General features: G+C 39.7%; 1 protein-coding gene across 1 annotated transcript; it reads right to left on the minus strand.

The window, feature by feature from the left end:
- Positions 1-2783: 2783 nt before the first annotated feature.
- On the minus strand, positions 2784-8935 carry LOC131318603 (U4/U6 small nuclear ribonucleoprotein PRP4-like protein). Its single transcript, XM_058348503.1, has 6 exons — positions 8794-8935; positions 6448-7318; positions 5362-5815; positions 4926-5123; positions 4757-4838; positions 2784-3316 (listed from the first exon to the last, which is right to left on the minus strand). The coding sequence occupies exons 2-6, from the start codon at positions 7311-7313 to the stop codon at positions 3222-3224; spliced, it is 1695 nt and encodes a 564-aa protein (XP_058204486.1). The 5' UTR covers positions 7314-7318; positions 8794-8935; the 3' UTR covers positions 2784-3221.
- Positions 8936-14875: the final 5940 nt, after the last annotated feature.

The following is a 14875-nucleotide window of genomic DNA, read 5'->3' on the forward strand; positions in this document are numbered from 1 at the left end:
GCTCAGACAAAAAGGAAAGGATCCAATTTGAGTAGTCGATCAATTGGTTAAAATGGTAGCTAATTAGATCTAAACTCCAAAGCTCAAAAAAGGCTAGCCACAAAAAATCATTGGACGAGATAGAACTGCAATGGTGTTTTTTTTATCTGACGAACAAGATCATACCATTATATATAAAAATTACAAGCATAGTAGTAAAGCCACTCTAGAAACGTCATGAGCAGGCTTAACATCCGGTCTTACTTAATAGTAGTTCTTACAAATTTAGAAAAAGAAAAGAGAAGATGGAAATCAAAAACTGCATTTGAAGGTTAGAACTAGCTTTATTTGGCTTGTTTAGACCTTGAACAAAAACCAGGCAATCAGTGTGAATGCTCACTGCTTCAATCCCATTGTTGATGGCCCATTCCAGCACTTGCAACCCTGGCGTGATTTGCGCCAAAGCTGCTGAAGATGCTGGAATAACGTCAACTTGTTGCTTCAGATTAGTTCCCCCTTTTCCCCCAAGCAGCGCTGCGGCAGCGCCACTCATAAAATCAGAATTCCATGCCCCATTCGTCACAAAAATACAAGGACTCAGCCGTTCCTCTTCTACATTTTGCTTCAAAAACGTAAAGCAACCACTTTTAGCAGTCATAGTAATAGCTCCTCGAATCTGCAAACAAACTCTAACCTTTCCACATTCAACATCTTCGGCTTGAGCTCGAGACTAGTTCACAAACCTGCAAAAAAGGAGCTAAAGCATCATCAACTTTACAGCAGTCCCCTCGAAAAAGCACACTTCACGCATACACCAAATAATTCACATTAAACATACTGAGTCCCAGAATACTTCTTTGCTCGGCGCCTCCTTGATCCAACCTGCAACCCACATCAAGATTAAAGCCCAGAAGGCGAAGCTCTCCATTATCTTTTGGAGAAAGAACATAGGGAGAACAAATGTTTTATGGTCCCCAACGCACTCCCACACATCGGACATTCTGGCGTGACCTCCATTTTCCTTCTCAACAAAGCAATCCTTAATAGCGAGGATATGATGGATGACCTTCTGAATGAATAATTGAAGCTTGCGTGGAAGCCCAAAACCCAAAACCTTTCCATAAAAAGTCAAACTTGACCCTGCTCCTCTCTTAGAACAAGCACATGCTTCTCAAAAAAACTGCAGCAAGTAAGCTGATTTTAACAGTGAAAACACCATCCTTGGTATGCTCCCATGCAAGTTCAAACTCAACATCTCTTTGTTCGAGGTATATACAGGTACAAAATCTACTGCGCCACCTCCTCTGGAAACAGAACTGAAATCAGTGGGCTCTCCTCCACTGACGAGTCTGAGCATTAAACATATTTGCCGGCTTGAAAAAAGAAAAACATAAAAAGATATCCTCACTTCGCGCTACCTGTCAATACGAACTGGTTAACATGTCCATGTAGAAGTCATTAATCATTAACTCCGAATTGAACAACAGTTGCTCAAGTCTATGCAGCTTGCAATAACTACAAAGATTGAATCACAGAAGTACATCACATAAAAAAAAAGGGTCATTTTGTGCGTACGTGGATCCTAGCAAGAACTAAGATGGTGTACACAAATGGAAAAGTAATGCAGTCCCATGACGAATACCAATACGAAAAAATATGTACTTCATGAATGCTTTGAAAACATGAGATAAACTTGATGTGTGCGCGGTGTGCCCGGCATTATTGAACGAACTCGACCTGTTTAGCTTTTCATAAATTCTCACCCCGCGTAGTGTCGTGTGTCTTGTTCGTGTCTTTTCATCTCATGTTCTTATAAGAATTCTCTCAACTCTAACTCGACCTGTTTAGCTTTTCATGTTATCGTGTCATGTCATATTCGTGTTCCGTGTCAAAAATAGCTGATCTTAACCCGCTAATTTGGTGTCGACTTCGTGTCATGCTCTCGTGTCATGTTGGAATTCTCACCCCCTACAAATTTGGACGATGGGGTATTACATATCAAAAAGCAATTGTGACGACAGCATTGCTCCCGCTCTCAAGCCTCAGCTCGTCAGCCGTTTGACCACCACCGTGAACCACACCAACCTCCGCCGAACCAGGTCTCTTTCTAAAGCATTTCCCCTCCTCCAAAAGCAAACTATCATCTCTTCTCAAATCAAACCCCGTTCCGCTAAGGTTTTTAGTTTTTAAATATTTATTTTTTCGTTTTATGAGACAAATCATTTTCATTCAATACATAACTTTAATTAAAAAAATAATTAATATTTATTTTAGTTAACGGAACGGGCCTTCATAACGTAATCCGAAGTAAGAATTTCATTTGTTTAAGCTTGTTCACCAGAATTCATGATCTGATGATTATTAACTTCCAAGAATATAGTAGTATTTGTTGGTATATTATTATATCGTTTCCCCCAATCCTGAGTTACCCTTCCAGAGAATTCTACTTTTATGATTTTGATTTTCATGGTCTCCATTCAACGTTACGAGACACACTCAAAGCAATGGACCCTTTTTTTCTTGGAATCTCTGGAGATCGTTGGTCACTCACACACACAGGACAGGAAGCAAGAGTCAACTCGGTGCAGGAACGCCTACTCCACGGAGACAATACGCTTTCATTATACACAAGATTGATGAGAAAGTTGAAAGCTCGTAGTTTAATTGTGCAGAAAACTAATATGAAATTGAGATTGGCACAAAATCTGGTGTTTTTTGGGAAATTTTTTGAGAGAAAACTAATCCTAGAGGAAGAATAGAGAGGCGGGTCTCACGACTTTCTTGCTAACTGAATACATAAAAAATGCAGAATAGTCAGGCATTCTCATACTTTCCAAGCGCAGCAAGGGGCAAGATGAGCTTACAACTGATGTTCATTTTGGAAAAGTCAGGCATTCTCATACACTAGAAAGTACAAAACTGATTCAAACCATTTCTTCAGTTTCTGTCAGTCCATTTTTCTCATAAAGAACAAAAACCGGCAGCAGTGATGAAATCGAACAAATGTGGAGCCAATCCTACAAGGAAAAATTGCAAGTTGATTGGACCCAATGCAAGCTCTACGATCAACCTTTCTCCACTCGACACTAGAGTTGGAATTCCAGCTGCACAAGCTACTCCATGTACTCAGGGATTCCCGATTGGATTCCTCGGCCAAAATTAGAACGTATGGTTCAGCTCAATCATGTAATGCAGTGGCCAGCATTATCAAATCTTCCAACTCTTAAGGTTCAGAAGGCAATCTAGTCGATTTCCATGTCTTTCTCCTTACCACTGTTTCTGCTTGACCAAAGTTTGATGGTCCGATCACTCGTCACAGTTGCAATATGCTGTCCATCTGCCACCAACAAGAGGGATAACAATCATGAATACTGATAACCAATATAGTCGGTAACAAAAGCATGAAGCTTCGGAATGTTAGCACATTACATTACCATATTCCACTTCGGCACAAAATTACTTCAGATTTCTTCTCTTTTTTTTAATGGAAATACGGAGATTTCAGAAGTCATAAAATGGAACTACAAGAAAGCCTATTGAATCAGATATACAGGATGGACAACATGGGTAAAGTACTCACTGATCAAAATCACTATCACCGCTTAGTGCTATCGCAGTATCGCTTATGATACATCTGTTATGGCACGAATCTAATTTCTTTTGAGTTGTGTAGTGCAGTTTCGGTGTTTGAAGAGTACCATCCTAGAAAAGACGAAGGCATCCTTGGAAAAGATGTTTTCTTGCAAGGCCCAACCATTGTCATGACAAAGCTCAACTAACTGAGGATCAGCTGCTGATAGTTAACACAAACCACCCTACAAGTTTTGTTGTTTTTGTATTAAATTTTCACTCAAAATAACAAGAAAGCTTTTTATTCCTTTTGCAAACCCTTAGCTTATTATCAGAAAACGTTTGAAGGCAATGCTGGCCCAAACCTTGTCACCTACACCGTGAGCATTTAGTAACATGCCAATCTGGTGTTAAATATTTAAAATCTAGAACGCAATAAGCATTGTTTTTCCTAAAGGTAATCTTAGACTTTCCAAATTTCAACCAAAAAAATAGCTACAGTTATCAAGTTTTTCAAATTGTCTGCAATTTTGCATTTAACAAGTACTGAGCTCCATTCAGTCAAATCCCAAGATATTTTGCCCTTCATATTTTGCCCAATGTTTTCGCGATTTGAATCACCCTGAATTTTAAATTTTATCTACAAGCCTAATAGAAAAGTTGAACAACTCATCGATTTTTTTCTTTCAACTTCATTCAGACTTATCAATACCCAACTTTTGGACACAAACGTACTAACTGTATTGGCAGATCCAAAAACTTGCAAATACCTATCAAGTCCATGTCAAAAAATTTGGCCTGATGGACTACAAGGTCGATACAGTTCATCGAATGTGTAGAGACACACACCTACGTTATTTGATCAAGTTCTTAGCCTCAGCATACTTCAAAAATAAAAAACTAAAAGGTTCAAATAGGCACACCATTTCTTAAGCACACATCTCAAATAGGCACATATACCAAGACAAATTGCAACATTAGTATGCTCTAAAGCATGCAACGTAGTATTCTATCTAAACAAAATGCTTTAAGCTATGCCTGAAACAGTGAAACTGCTTCTAGAAGAGCTATACATAACTATTGAAACTGCAAGCCAAATGATGTATGGTAGGGCAAACATTAAATGTTCTCAGTTTCCGAAAAAACAGAGAGGAGAGAAATTAGACAAGACTGAGAATTTGCTTTTTTGGAGATAAAAGAAACTCACCTCCTGCAATATCCAGAGATGTAACTCGTCCTTCATGACCAGATAATGTCTGGACAGGCTTGAAATCTCTAGATGACCAAACCTGACGCAGAAAGTCCAAGTATTTAGAACATGAAGAACTAATAGCTCAAAGATATGTAATCACAAATTGACCCAAAAAAAAATTTACCTTGGCTGTCATATCAAATGAGGCAGAAACCAAAAAGTATCCCTCTTCAGGCTCAAATTTGACTTGAGAGAGAGAATTTGAGTGTGCTGGTATTACGTACAATGCCTTTCTTTTCCTCAAGTCCCAAATTCGGCAAGTATTATCTTCACCACCTGTGGCTAAATGATAGCCATTGGGAGAAAAACTGATACCAAAAACCTGAGAGAGAATGGGTAATCGTAAGTCTGCGAGTCAACATATAGAGTTTACACAACCAAAAAATGAAAACAATAATAATAACATCAAGAATACAGAAAAGAAAAAGAATAGCACCACCCACGAAGCACACCACCACAATGACAGCAACATCAAAAGAAAGAAGGGGAAACAAAATGAAACTATCACGATTAATTGAAGAACAAAGAAACTACGTAGAGGTTTGACAGTTTTATCTCACCGATTTAACATGGCCTTCCAAGGCGAGAATACTTTTTCCAGAACGAAGGTCCCATACACGAGCAAGTGCATCTAGACCACAAGACGCAGCTAAAGATCCATCACGGTGAAAGGTTAATCCATACACACTTCGACTATGACCTTCTTGGAGAAGCAATTCCTCGCCAGTATCTATATCCCATAATCTCCAAGTTTTGTCAAAGCTAGTTGTTCCCAAGTACTTCCCTGATGGATGGAAGGCAATTCTACCTAGACGATCCAAATGGCCCTCGAATGTCTTCAGGAGAGACCCTTCCGTATTCCAAAGCCTTGCAGTCCGGTCAGCAGAGGCAGTTGCAATGTAATTGTCCACGGGAGAAAAAGCAACATCAGTTAAACGTTCTGTGTGCCCTTTTAAGGTAGAAACCTTCTCCACCTGAGGCATGCTCCATAATTTGGCAACTCCGCTAGAAGCGCTGCGTAGAGGAAGAAAAGCAGACAATTAAAGGGTTATCTAAAACTCAAAGGGAAAAAAGGACTCTTTAATGGGACAATGGAGGAACTGAAGAAGTTCAGTGTAACACTACCACTCCAGAGACTAAAATGTTAATCCCCTTCACACTACCAGAAAAAGAGTCCTATATTCAGTTACAATAGTGGCTACAACCTCGTAAACATTAAATAAGGCTGCTTGATTGTCAGAAAAAACTAATTTTGACCCAAAAAGGCCAACTGTATGTTAAGTCAACAATTGTCCAGAAAGATTCAATTGATAGGAAACGGGCCCAACAATGTATATCAACCTATACAACACACTCCCTCGAGTGCAACCCTGTTTTGCAGGTGGAGATGTAAACATCCGTACATAGAATGGAAAAAATCCAAAGGGGAGATACATAATACAAACAGGAAAAAGATGCAGACAGAGATACTTGAATTAAGCTCTGGTCCCATGTCAAGTCACGAACTGTTCTAAAAAAATGTGCCGACAACATCCAACATTATGTCATTATTAGCATAAAACATATCATGCATAAACAGATAAATTACACTAAATACCACATAAGATGCTGCTCTAGGTAAATGGGAAGCCAGTGAGAGAAATTACCATGTCGCAAGCATATTTCCATCATGCGAAAAAGAACATCCTGAAAGCGGCCTGTCATCTCCTATTTCACTGCAATATAAAACCAAGCTCCCAGCTTGCTTCAAAGCCCAATCTATCTCTGCATCCAAATCCTCATCCGGGTCATCCCTTTTCCTTCTTGCACGTTGAAGCCGCAAAGCTGCCCTCGGAAGAGAATACTTTGCAATCTCTACTCGGGCCTGCAAAAGTGCTTTAGACCCTTCAGTGTAAAATGGGTACTGAATGTCTTCTTCAGCTTCGTCCTTTGTCGCAGAAGCTGCAGCCTCTTCATCCTCGTGAGCTTTCATGAGCCTCTCTAATTGCCCTTCAGCATCCAGTTTTGCCAGGAGCATCCTCAAGCGGTCCCGCCTTTCCATCTCCCTTTCTCCAAAAAGGGTTATGGGTTCACTAAGGCGACGTAGACGGGCCCGCACAGCCATGTCATTTGTAGGAACAGCTAGGGCAGCAGCACGCCGCTTTATCAGTAATTCTTGCATCATCTTTTCTTGCCTCTCTCTGATTTGTCTGCTCTGTTCTGAAACTTCGTATTCTGCAGTAGACGGAGTGGGGCCTGAACCATCATTGTCAGAGTCTGAGTCACTGGGACTGACCTCACCATTCTGCTGCGCTTGGGGTTGCCTAACGACAGGCGGGAGAGGAGCCAATTGAGGGGTGATTGAGGGAAGCTGTGTGGGTATTGGAGGAACAGGAGAGCCAAGTGGAGGTCCAATAATTGGAACTGGTTGAATTGGAACCGGACCGGTTGCAACTACAGTTTGGCCATCAATGACTGCAGCGGAAGGTTCCATAACTGAAGTTGAAACGGAATTATCATCGTCCACGTCCATGATTCCTGACCAACGGAAAATATAAATTAAACAAGATCAAAACACCAGATCTTCAAATGGGAAACAGAACTTTAAACTAAACAAGTAGAAATAAAACAAATTCGAGCCTGCGAGATCCGGATATTTTCTCCGGTCTAAAATCTGATATATTGCCAATCATCATGAAACCCAAGAGAGAGAACTCAGATCTCATGAGCGATACTAACAATAGTAAGCACCTAGAGTCCTGACTCAAATCTACACTCAAATTTTAATGCAAAACCTCACAAAACCCCCTCCACACACTGACTCAGACCTATATCAAAATTAGTTTCACTCAAATCTTCATTCAGATAAAGGAAGACTCAAATTTTTGAAGGTCCTTTTGTGCCTTCGAACTTTACAAGCATCTCCACTCCTTAATAACAACCCAAATAAAACTCAGATTTGAGTTAAAAAGTCCTTAAAAAAACGCATTCGACTCCTTTACTAAAACCTAAATCAAGTTTTAGTCAAACCCAAATCTATCCTCCACCTTTCTTAGGTTTTTATATTCAACTACGCAGCTAATGAAGATTTCAATCAAATTCAACCTTAAATTTAAGAAAGTTCATCGTGTGCTTCATATCAAATAAAGTTTTCAGTAAAAATTTGAGTCAAGGATTGGAGATCGTCTTAACAACGCTTTCAGTTAAATTAATCCTAAGATTTTGAGTTATCTCAATACTCAATAGAGTGCTTCATATTAAATGAAGCTCTTACATGAAAAGCATGGAGTCTGGAGATGGCCTAAGAAGTTACAAAGCAAACTTTATAGCCAACTCAAGTAAGCCATTAAACCACTAAGGATGTATAAGACAGCTTAAATGACTCTCTGCATGAAGGCACACATCGAAATCATACCAGACTTGGATGCATCGGCATCCAAAGAAGAAAAAACTAGACCAATGGTAGAGGCTATCGCGAAAACCCTAATTCCATAATAGGTGAATATCTGCCCAGAACACGAAGAGGGCGAGGGTATAGAGAACAGGGTACCTTAACAGCTTGAGTTGGAATATATCTATCCGTATTACCAGCAAACCAATAGACCAATAGTTTCTAGTACTCAAATCTTTATATAGGGAATGATTTCTTCACCAGTTTTTTCACTCAGCTTGTTTATATATGGAATGCTGCCTGCGAATCGATTCAAACACAAGAACCCAACCTCGGAGCGATTTTAGTCCCCGAAAAGAAAGCCACAAATTGTACCCTTTATGCGTCCACCGCCCTAATTGGATACCCACCGCCTCAATCGGTCACTTAATCCTTCAGTGTGACCCTCTGTTTGCGCTAGGATTGCTCTACGCTCGCGCTCTTACAAATTTTAGTACTGGAAGCTTCAACGCTTGTGCTCCCGTTCTCGCTCGCGCATTATGTGAGTTACAGACAAACACAAAGAGAGACATAGAAAGAAACATGCCGAGAGAGAGAGAGAGAGAGAGAGAGAGAGACGTACCAGCGAGAGAGGGAGAGAGAGGTCGGCCACAGAGAGCTCTGAGATGGACTGGAGGGAGGGGACACGAGAGCTAGGGCAAAGATCGAGAAATTCCGAGCGGGAATGGGAAAGGTTTGGCAGCAACTCCTACTGGTAAAAAAACAACCGCTACTTGTACAAATAATCTTGCACATATATTTTGTGGGGCTCGTATCGGGGTCCCATAAAATTATCTAAATCGCTTGTTTTTTTTAAAAAGATTTTTTTAGAAGGTTCCTGAAAAAAATCAGCTCAAACAGATATCGCCAAAGGCTTTCTCAGAATTCATAGGGCAAAACAAATGATTCGCCTTATGATTTTTGAGAAAACCCTTACCGATATCTGTTGTAGCTGATTTTTTACAAGAACTCTCCAAAAAATATTTTAAAATAGATAAGTGGTTTGGATCATTTTGTGGAACCCCGATTTGGACCCCACAAAAATATATGTGCAACATTATATGTGTGAGAATTATTACTGGTAAAAAAAATCGGAGGAATCAAGTGAGGGGCGGATAAAAAAATAAAAAAATAAAATCAAGTGAGGGAAAAAATTCCCATAATGCACGGGCAGATGCGGAGTCGTGAAAATGCCTTTAAAAGTCTCTCAAATAATTAAAATCTGTAGTGGGCTGAACAACATGGCTCGGACCAACAAGATGGGTCTTGCTACTGGCGGGGCTCTTAGGCTTAGTCTGGGGCTAGGCCGGGGAATCTCTCGCCGACTATCGTCAATTATCCTGTAGGGTCGCCGGCAGGCTAGGCCAGGTTTTCGAACTCCCAGGTTTGGCCGTGGCCGAGCCCAGGCAAGGGACATCTCCAAGTTCTCTAACTCACGAACCCGCACTTCGTGCCAGTGCCGAGCTCTTAGGCTTGGCCATATCCTGGCATGCCAGCACTTGCATGTGCGAGTAATCGCTTCGTGATAGGGTGGCGTGTATGACGTCACGCCTGGCTGTACGCTGTAGGATAATGATGAGCGCACATGGGGATGCCAGCTCATACCCTGAACATTTACAAAATCCTAATTTTGACATCAAGGTGACGCTAGCCGACACGTACTGAGCACATGTGCGTACTTAGAGATCCCTATAAATACCCCTCATTGGCAACCTTAAAGAGGTACATTGTCTCCCACACTTAAAATCCTAGTTCCTTTCGCTTGCTCTGCAGTTTTCTCATCCGAACGCCGGAGGGCCATTCCGGAGCTCCTCCAATGTGGTTCTTTAGTCGTACCTACTTGTGTGCATGTGTGCAGGTCAAGTGGAGGCTAGGCGATTCACTTAATTCTAACTAGAGGTTCAGAGGAAGCGGACCAAAGTAAACGGAGCCCCACAAAATCCGTGAGTGCAAAAATTGAAAACATAAGTGCATAGCGAGGATTGATACGAGAGCGAATGTCATTTTAAAGAATTATGTGAGTAAGGTAAAATTCCCTTTTGTTGTGGATTTTCTATTGGGTTCAAGGGAGTGGAACATTTTTCAAGGGTTTTTTGGCCCACAGGTAGGGTTTAAATTTTACCCTTTTTGTTTTGATTCTTTTGAAGTTTCCACTATGAAAAAACATTAAATTTTCGGATTAAAAAAGAAAATACATTAGTTTATAGTAATATTTTTTTTTAGATTTTTCTCACCAATTTAAAGAATTAATTGTGATTTCTAGTTTGATGTTAAGAAATTTAAAAAACTACGTATGAAGGAAAAGTAATTTTGTTTTTATCTGAAAATTACATGTCTTGTCTTTTCATTGTGCAACTATAATTTTGAAACGGAAGGAGTAATTTTTCTATGCACGGTTAAGTCCCTTTGTCTCGTTGTTGACCATGATGCCCCCATGAAAGTGCGTGATTACATACCCCAAAAAATAAAAGTGTGGAATTTGACCATGAAAATATGAGAATTTATGAATGAAAAAAATGAAAGTTTAGAAGGAGATATCATCAGAGAAACTTATCAAAAGTCCTTATGGGAAAGTACATCCATGTGGGATGGATTACGTGTATGTCTTCTAAGGGTGTGTTCCACAATTTAAAATAAATACTTATTTTTTGAATTAAATGTGATGTAAAGAGGAAAAAAATAAGCACTTAAAACGGGGCCTAAGTATTGGCATGGCCGTCCTAAGTTCTAGATTTGTCAATCATTGAGTTCTTTCACATACGTTTGGGTTCCTTTATCTCTTTGTTGATTATCTTCACCCCCGTGAAATGTAAGAATTTTTTCAGCAAAAGTGTGAGAATTTCACAGTGAGTGTGAGAAAATTTACAAAGCGAGTTTGGAAATTTTGTAGTGAAAAAGTGAGAATGATGGTGCTATTTTCGGGGAACATGGCCAAAAGTTCTTACATGAGTGACCCACAAAATATAAAGAGTGAGAACGATAGTGTTCTGATCATATCTATGAAACACAAGTGGGCAGTGGAATTGGTTAATTGAGACTAGTCAAAGTACGTGTAAACTGGCCGGGACGCCCGAGTTTTCAAAGAAAAGCCCAATACTTGAAAACTGCTCCTCAAAGGTCAGGTCTTGGTGGTAGAGTCCGCACTGTATCTACAACCCAAATGAACTCGTACTCCCCCTAGTCCCTCTAATCCATCAGAGCCAGCCATTGAACCATCTCAAGATTGGCTCTAGCCGCATGGATGGAGGAGCCAGTCAGTTCTTGAACCAGAGCATTTGTTTCCCTGCCGAATTTCTGGCACCATCTAATACAGCTCTGTTCCTGTGAATCCACAGCTGCAGTAACGCTGAAATACGACCAGCATTTCACGTAGCATTTCAAAAGCTTCACAAATTCTACTCATCACATGTCTACTCTATTGGTTTAGTAGATTCGTTTGACCAGAATGAAATGGACTCCTGAAAAATTATAATCAAAATCCGTGCTCGTTTGATTATGTCAAGAATTCAAGTTGTCAACGGATCAAGTTTAGGTTTTCAACAATGAGGAGAGAGATTAGTCTTCCATGACTAGTCGAGGTACGCGTAAGCTGGCTTGAACACCTAAATTCATAAAAATAAGTCTATCAGCAATGGATTTACTCTTCTTGACCGCCGGAGTTGTAGTGCTATCAGAATGACCAAACTACCATTGGGGAGGTCCTGGATTCAAGCTTACCTGAGGGGTATATTGGTAACTGGCGTTGGGATGGTTAGGCTGGATTTCTGATGTGGTGTGGGCATGTGGTCCAAGACCCAAAATTGAAGTTGGTCTGCTTTACAAGTAATGAAATGACCAATTTACATTATGGGCTTACACTCATTAATCTATATCATAGTTTTGGGCCATAAGCCCAGCCAGGTAAGCCTAAAAATTGGAAAACAGGATTATTTCCTTTTCAAAGAGGTCAAGTACTTTTCAAGGTAGCTATAACTATAGAGTTGCAAATGAACCAATCTATTTGTAAACTGCTCGAGGTTCGATTCGATAAAGACTCGTTTGAATTTGATTTGGACGCTGAACGAACCGAACTTGACCCTCAATTTTAGGCTCGTTTAACAAATAAGCTGAACTTGACATTATTCGACTCAATTAGATTTGCGAATCTGTGGTAAGATTTATCTCATAAAAATTTCACATATAACATTGATACGTATAAAACTTTACATGTACATAATAAATATTTTAATTTTATAACTTGTACATGTATTATTAACTTTTAATAGTACTATAACCTTACAGTTTAATATGAAATTATATATATATGAACTTATTTATTTACTACCAAATAAAATTTTATTTGTAGTTCTAGATCTTTATAGGAGCAAAATATCTAAAATTTTTGACTCGTTAAGGCTCGCAAACAAGTTCGAGTTTGACTCAAAACTAGGCAAACTCGGCTCGTCAAATTTTCATCGAGATCGAGCTCGGCTCGAGTGGACTTAAAAAACTTAACGAACGGACCTGATCAATCTAAAGCTCGGCTCGTTTGCAATTCTAACACTAAAAGGGACGAGTCCGATTTTCCGGCCTTCCCTTGTAATGAGAAGGATATTTTCTCCACACGTTACGGAAAGTTCTACAAAATATTCGCCAGTCATTTTTCAAAATTCTCATCCAAACAAGGGTGCTGTCTGTTTCATTGCAATAATAGAAACCCACTTTCGTTTTCTTTAGATGAGACTTGCCAGTGTAGATAAGATTTAACCATTTGTGTAAACAAATTTTCCAACCAATCCAGGTGCGCTGATCCCCCCCCATTGGTACACTTGTCGCGAACGGGTTCGGGTCCGGGGCGAACTGCTTGGCGTGGCGACACGTATGCACAAATTTTTTTGAGTCCATGACTAACTCAATTGCTTGGCCCCAAGGCAACAGCTGCCTTCAACCTCCTCTCGCCTCTCTCTCTCTCTCTCTCTCTCTCTAGCCTTTTGGGATGTCACTTCATGTTGTGGGAAACATTCTTGCAGTAGATGGAGTGAAGGGTTATATTTTGTGCTGGTGTTAGTCACAATCAGACCCACATATCTGGGTCCTGTGAGCCCTGGAGTTGGAATTCTTTTCTAACTTTAGTTAGTCTTTTCTCGTGTTCGATCTCCACTCACCTGGATGTGATAAAACTCACAAGGATAATTTTACGGGCACGGAAACAGATTACAGGAAAAAGCCCGATCAGGATTCTAGAAGTTCTTTCGATGGGATCCGATTCGAAATAAATCCCAGCTATCGATTCACTCTGTGTGACTAATTTTAGAGTCGGTTTCTCCGTTCTTCGTAAAATTATTCAAGTCACAAACCATCTCAATTCTCATACCTAGAAGTGAAACATTTGCATGCACCAATAACTTTAGATTGGGATTTTGCAAACGTTGAAGCTTACAAGCTCCTATAATTCAGGTTCAAAAACATCTTCCGTGCCCATATGGGGTTTTTACCTTGGCTTTAAATCAGTCCCCTACACCATATGGCACTTTGTCTTGACTTTAAGTCGGTTCTTCACAAGTCATGACCAGTGAGTTTAGTCCCCAGAGTTAGTCGAAGAGGCGCTCATAGTAATAAAAGAACCTTTCTATAATCATCATCAAAAATAAGCTAAAAGATATAGTACAAAGTCGTTGGCCCTCCAATCATGCGGCTCAACAACACGTGTCGCCTCCTCATTTGCCACCTCTCCAACTCCAGCACCCAACCAAAAGCTACTTAAATCGTGGCTTTCATAGTTAACAAATTCATGTTTGGCCTAACTTTGACATTATTTGCCTGAGATTTGGTACGCTTCTCGACAACATTGATCATTGAAGGCAATATACTACTAAGTTACATTACTGTATTGGATTAATGGCCTTTTGGAGAAATTTTTTAGGGACTTTTGGGCGCCCCTTTTTTTCTCTTAAAATATTCGAGTCAAATTCTTACATCATACTGTTTGTCTTATCTCGAAAAATATGATGTAATTTGACCCAAATTTTGTACAAACTAAGAGAAAACAAACAAAATAACCCGTGCCCAAAAACCGTAAAAAGTTTATCCGTTGGCCCTAACTAGTTCATATTTTATTTCTGAAATAGGTTGTTCTAAGGGAACATTTAGGCAGATTCATACCTCTCAAAAAAAAAAAAAAAAAACCAATTGTTTACCTCATTTTTCATATGGGGTTGGATATTGCATTATATTGACCTATTGGGTGGAATCAAACGATCAGATTATACGTTCAAGTGGATAAATATAGAATGTGTTACTCGAGGTGCGCGTAAGTTGGTCCAAACACCTAGATTATCTTAAAAAAGATAAAATGATTTAGCTAATGTGTCAAGATGTCAATTGCCTTGTATGGTATTACTATGCAACAAGAAGATGATTTTTATCAACAAGCACACTAAAGAATGAAAAATCATCACACAAAATATAAGTACTTTAACTGCACGTACGAGTCTTAGAGCATCTCTAGCAAAGGTAACAATCGCCAAATTTGTTACTTCTGACACAGATTTTAGATACTTTAGCAGATGTAACAAACGCCAAATTAATTTAACCCAACCTTCCGGTTCATCTTTTCTCTCTACAAATTTGTTACATCACTAAAGTATAATATTCTAGATGCGTTCCACGTATATTGTGCAAGCTCC

Source organism: Rhododendron vialii, chromosome 3a (assembly GCF_030253575.1).
Source record: "Rhododendron vialii isolate Sample 1 chromosome 3a, ASM3025357v1".
NCBI classification, from domain to species: domain Eukaryota; kingdom Viridiplantae; phylum Streptophyta; class Magnoliopsida; order Ericales; family Ericaceae; genus Rhododendron; species Rhododendron vialii.

Excerpts from the sequence above, each read along its gene's own strand:
- LOC131318603 (XM_058348503.1), bottom strand. The coding sequence starts at position 7,313 with ATGGACGTGGACGATGATAATTCCGTTTCAACTTCAGTTATGGAACCT. Across the intron at positions 5,816-6,447 it reads GGAAATATGCTTGCGACATG|CGCTTCTAGCGGAGTTGCCA; the intron begins GTAATTTCTCTC and ends TCCTCTACGCAG. Across the intron at positions 4,839-4,925 it reads CATTTGATATGACAGCCAAG|GTTTGGTCATCTAGAGATTT; the intron begins GTAAATTTTTTT and ends TTTCTGCGTCAG.